At 46.9% G+C, this 5,000-nt stretch overlaps 1 protein-coding gene across 16 annotated transcripts in view; it reads right to left on the reverse strand.

Annotated features, from left to right (window-relative positions):
• Positions 1-5,000, reverse strand: part of LOC135089238 (adenylyl cyclase-associated protein 1-like) — a 98,854-nt gene that overhangs the window by 32,063 nt on the left and 61,791 nt on the right. For 2 of the 16 annotated variants that reach the window (XM_063984651.1, XM_063984650.1), the window contains exon 1: positions 1,689-1,884. The exons of the other annotated variants lie outside the window; for them this stretch is intronic. In XM_063984651.1, the coding sequence (XP_063840721.1) occupies positions 1,689-1,869 (181 nt within the window). In that variant the 5' untranslated portion in view covers positions 1,870-1,884. Of the gene's footprint in view, positions 1-1,688; positions 1,885-5,000 lie in introns of those variants that run through there. 16 annotated transcript variants of the gene reach the window in all.

Below are 5,000 nucleotides of genomic sequence, written 5' to 3' on the forward strand. Positions count from 1 at the left end.
AGAGAAGGAGAGAAAGAAGAGGAAAGAAGGAAGAGGAGTGTGAAATCCGTCACGGTATTCTCAAGAGAGCGAGGAGGAGGAGGAAGAGGAGGAGGAGGAGGAGGAGGAGGAGGAGGAGGAGGAGGAGGAGGAGGAGGAGGAGGAGGAGGAGGAGGAGGAGGTAATAAAATATATGATAAGCAAACAGACAGATAGAAAAACAAACAAACAGACAGACAGACAGACAGACAGACAGACAGACAGACAGGCAGGCAAGCAGAGAGAGAGAGAGAGAGAGAGAGAGAGAGAGAGAGAGAGAGAGAGAGAGAGAGAGAGAGAGAGAGAGAGAGAGAGAGAGAGAGAGAGAGAGAGAGAGAGAGACCAACGAACAGATAGACAGACACACAATAGATTATTGAAACAAGGGAAGAAGAGAAAGAAAAGCGAAGGGTGATAAGAAAAAAAAGGAAGGAAGGAATGAAGGAAAACACAAATAACATGTAAATACAACAAAACAATCAGCAAACGAGAGATAAAACAGAAGAATAAAGTAGAAAAAAACAAAAAGGAGGGAAGAAAAGAAGGGAGGAATGGATGAAAAGGAAAAAAATGGGGAGATAAGACACAGAAAGATATTTATAGAGGAGGGCGAGAGGAAACTGTATGGAGGTAGGGAAGGAGGGAGGAAAAGGAAGGGAGGGAGGGTTGGAGAGGAAGAAGAGAGGGAGGCGAGGGTAAGTTACAATCCACACATTCTAAGCTCCCTCCCTTTCCTCTCCCTCTCCCTCTTCATTTTCCCTCTCCCTCTCTCTTCTTCACACTTCAAGCCCTCTCAAGCACCCCTAAGCCCACAGCCTGAGTGCCTGGAGTGCTTGGCCTGATGGGGCTGATGGCTGAAAACCGTATGTGTGTTTGTGTGTGTGCGTGTTTGTGGTCTGAAGTTTCCTCAAGTCATTTCGTTTGTTTACCATCATGTCGGAAGTCACCCAGCTAAAATGTTCATGTTATTCATTCTTTGCTACTAACATCTATTCACTCTCAATAAATGTGATCCATACCCACCCACCACCCACCTCTGCCACCAACATCCATCCACCCACACTCCTGCCCCTCTGAAATTCACTGCCCGTCACTTTCTTTCACCCACACTCACCCACTCCCTACTTGTCACCCACACCCACTGCTCCACTCTCCTCTCCTTGAAAAACCATTACCCACCAGTCACCCACACTCACCCACTGCCCGTCACTGTCACTCCCAGAACCCCACATCCACCCACCACCCTTCACTGTCACTCTCAGACACCCACAGCAACCCCACACCAGACACCCACACACCCACCCACCACAGACAACCAACCCACGCCCACCAAAACCCACTACTGTCACTTCCAGAAACCCACAACCACTCCTAACCCACACTAACCCTCATGCCTGTCCATCCCACCCACGGCCCACCACTGACCCCACAGCCAAGCAGATCCACCCAAACTAACACAAGTGCCTCCTTCAACCAGTGCCACGTTTCAGGAGGCCCACGATGGGGTGCCACACCACACACCAGCTGGGCACCATGTGTGGGCGGCCTCACCACCACCACCACCACCAACACCACGACTAGACACCCACGTAGATGTACACACGCAAGCACGCAGCTACACCACACACCAGACACTAGTACATATACACGAACGCCCTCTCGGCACGTACACTCCCGCACGGACACACGAACACGCAGCACGGGGTTAAGGGAACGGTAGCAGGGGAAGTAGCGGCGGGAGTGAGTGCCGCCGCGTACAGGGGGAGCTGCCGGCACCCTCTCGCACTCTCTCTCTCTGCCTCCCCTCGGCCCGGGACAGCAGCGTGAGGCGGCGGCGCGGACCGTTGCCATGGTTACTCCCCAGGCCAGGCGGGGCGGGGGGCAGGGGAACAAAAAGGAGAAAGGGAATCACTGAGAGGGGCAAGGAGGGAGAGTAGAGGGAAGGAGGGGGGAGACGCCCATTCAAGTTCAGACTGCCGGCCTCTGGGACACTGATGCGGGTGTTCCGTGTTTCTTAACTCCGCTACACCCTCCAACCATGTCCTACACCCTGCACGATACCCCACACCCCTCCTGCTACACCTTATACTCATTCAGTACACCCTACCATATTCTAACACCCTACATCTAGCTAACATCTACACCCTACACGACTTCCTACACCCCTATTGCTACACCTAACTCTTCCACATACCCTGCCATGCTCTAGCACCATAATACTACACCCTACATGTACTTAATCATCCCTACACCCTATATTACTGTCCCACACTCTACTGCTACACCTTATGCCTTCCTACACTTCCCCATACTCTTTTTACACACCCTAGTCGCTTTACACCCTATTATTACATCCTACATATCGATAACTATCACTTTACTCTTGTTCTGCACCCTAATATTACAAGTTACACCCTGCTACACCGTTCCTAACACTTTTACACGCACCCTACACCCCTGTTAGTCTCTTACACCCTGCCAGATATCCCTACACACTATGCATGTTCAACACCCTATCAAACTCCATCTCTACACCTTAGGCTTTCAAACACACACGTACTGCACTTTCACCCTGCCACACTGCCTCTACACACCCTAGAATATTAGACCTCACAAGACTGCCGTTACACCCCCAGTCATCCTCTACACCTGCCTACGCTACCCACTGTTGGTTATCTCTTAGTGTTTGTTTATCTATCAGTGCACTCATCACAGTTTGTCTCTGTACTTGTTTGAAAACCCAACTTGTTCTGTAACCTGCTTCTTCACTCTCTCTGCTATCTGTACTCTGTCCCTCCTCCTCCTCCTCCTCCTCCTCCTCTTCTCCCCACTTCCCTCATTCTCCCCCTGTCCACGCTTAACTATTCTGTTCCCTAAGGCACACACACACATACACACACAGCTCCGATTATCTGTACTTTCCCTTTTACTAACTCTCCCTCTTCTCTCTCTCTGTCTCCCTTTCTCCCTTCTCTTACATCACACGTTATAAAAACCTGAAATGCTTCTCTCTCTCTCTCTCTCTCTCTCTCTCTCTCTCTCTCTCTCTCTCTCTCTCTCTCTCTCTCTCTGCATTCCTCCCTTTCTCTCTCATTTGTTCCATCCCTCCTTTCTCTCCTCCCTCCCTCTCTTCTTTCTCTTCCTTTCCTCCTTCCTCTCTCTCTCTCTCTCTCTCTCTCTCTCTCTCTCTCTCTCTCTCTCTCTCTCTCTCTCTCCTTTCCTCCCTCCCCACTTTCCTTCTTTCCTCCTTCCCCTCTCTTCCTCTTTCCTCCCTTTCCTCTCCTCGTCAAAACCGCGGAATTTTATCTAAAGTTTATATGAGTTTACCCACAAAAAGATTAAAATGTGGGTTTTTTTTTCTTTTTTTAATTTATTTCTTTGATTAATTGAATTTTCCTGATCCTCAAAAAAAAAACCTTGGATTTTTTAATGATCTATTCATTTCAATTATTTATTTATTTTCTTTAAGGAGTAGAGATAAGATTAATTACGTGAGTCGTTTTCACTGATAAAAAAATCTTGAAGTGTTTTTATCAAGATGGCAATGACTCCTTGATCATTTTGTTTACAGGTTAATCTGCTCTCTCTCTCTCTCTCTCTCTCTCTCTCTCTCTCTCTCTCTCTCTCTCTCTCTCTCTCTCTCTCTCTCTCTCTCTCCTTACTTCCTTCATTCTTTCCTTTCTTGTTCCAAACTTAATCTCTCTGTTTCTTAACTTCTTTCCCTTCCTTCTATCCCCTTCTTTTTTCTCTCTCTCTTTTTTTCTCTCTCTCTTTCAAGTATTCTTCTAAAACTTTATCTGTCAACCGGCTTACATTATTTCCTTTCCTTCGTTTTCTCTTTCCTCCGTGACTGTTTCTGTTCTAATATTTCGTTTGCGTCAATTCTTCCTTCTCTCTTTACATGGGTACATATTTTTCTATCCCTCCGAAATTTTGTCTACGTATACGGTATAGTTTCTAGTCTTCCCCTTCTTCCTCCTCTTTTTTCTCTTTTTTTTCATTTTATCCTTCCCACAATTTACTTTTTTAATGCTCCCTCGCTCCCTCTCCTCCTCCTCCACCTCTTCTTCCTCCTCTTCCTCCTCACCTGTTCCCTTATCCTCCTCTTCCCTCTCATCTGTACTCGTATCCTTGTCTCTTCCCCTCTCCTCCTCCTCCTCCTCCTCCTCCTCCTCCTCCTCCTCCTCACCTGTCCCTTGTCCACTTCTCCTCTTCCTCCTCACCTATACACTTTTTCTCCTCCTCCTCCTCCTCTCCCTCGGCCTTCTCACCTGCCCCGTCCCTGTTCTCCTCTTCCTCCTCCCCTATACACTTTTTCTCCTCCTCCTCCTCCTCCTCCTCCTCCTCTCTTCACACCTGTACTAATTAAACCCAAGGTAAAAATCACATAAAAACGCCACACTGCACCTCTCCCTCTCTCCTCCCTCTCCCTCTCCCTCTCCCTCTCCCACAGTACTAACCAAACGTGCCACATTTTAACACTCAACTCCACGTATCCAATAAACGTTTCGGACACTCCTGTAAAACGTTTCCCAATGAAAAAATAAAAAAAGAAAAGAAAAAAAGAAACGTTGGCGAGTAAAGGAATATCGAAAAGTTTGCTTAATAAAAATATATATATATATTTATACATATATATAAAGTATGAGTATCTATCGTGGCTCCAATAAATGCTTCGAATATTCGTTCCTCAAGTGTGTGTGTGTGTGTGTGTGTGTGTGTGTGTGTGTGTGAGGGAAGGGGGGAGGTTAATGAAAAGTCGACTTGTGTTTTAAATATTCGGAAAATTCTTGCTGGATGTTTCAAAATGCATCAGTGAGGGAATAAATAGAAAGGGTTAAAGGGACTATGAAATTAGGAAGGAAAGAAGGAAGGAAGGAAAGGAGAGGAGAGGAATACAAAGCAAGTCCAAACAGCAGAAGTCCCTGAGGTTCTTACTAAGCTGTTTAGGTAATTGTTCTACCTTATTAGTGAGAGAGACA

This window comes from Scylla paramamosain, chromosome 32 (assembly GCF_035594125.1).
Source record: "Scylla paramamosain isolate STU-SP2022 chromosome 32, ASM3559412v1, whole genome shotgun sequence".
NCBI classification, from domain to species: Eukaryota; Metazoa; Arthropoda; class Malacostraca; order Decapoda; family Portunidae; genus Scylla; species Scylla paramamosain.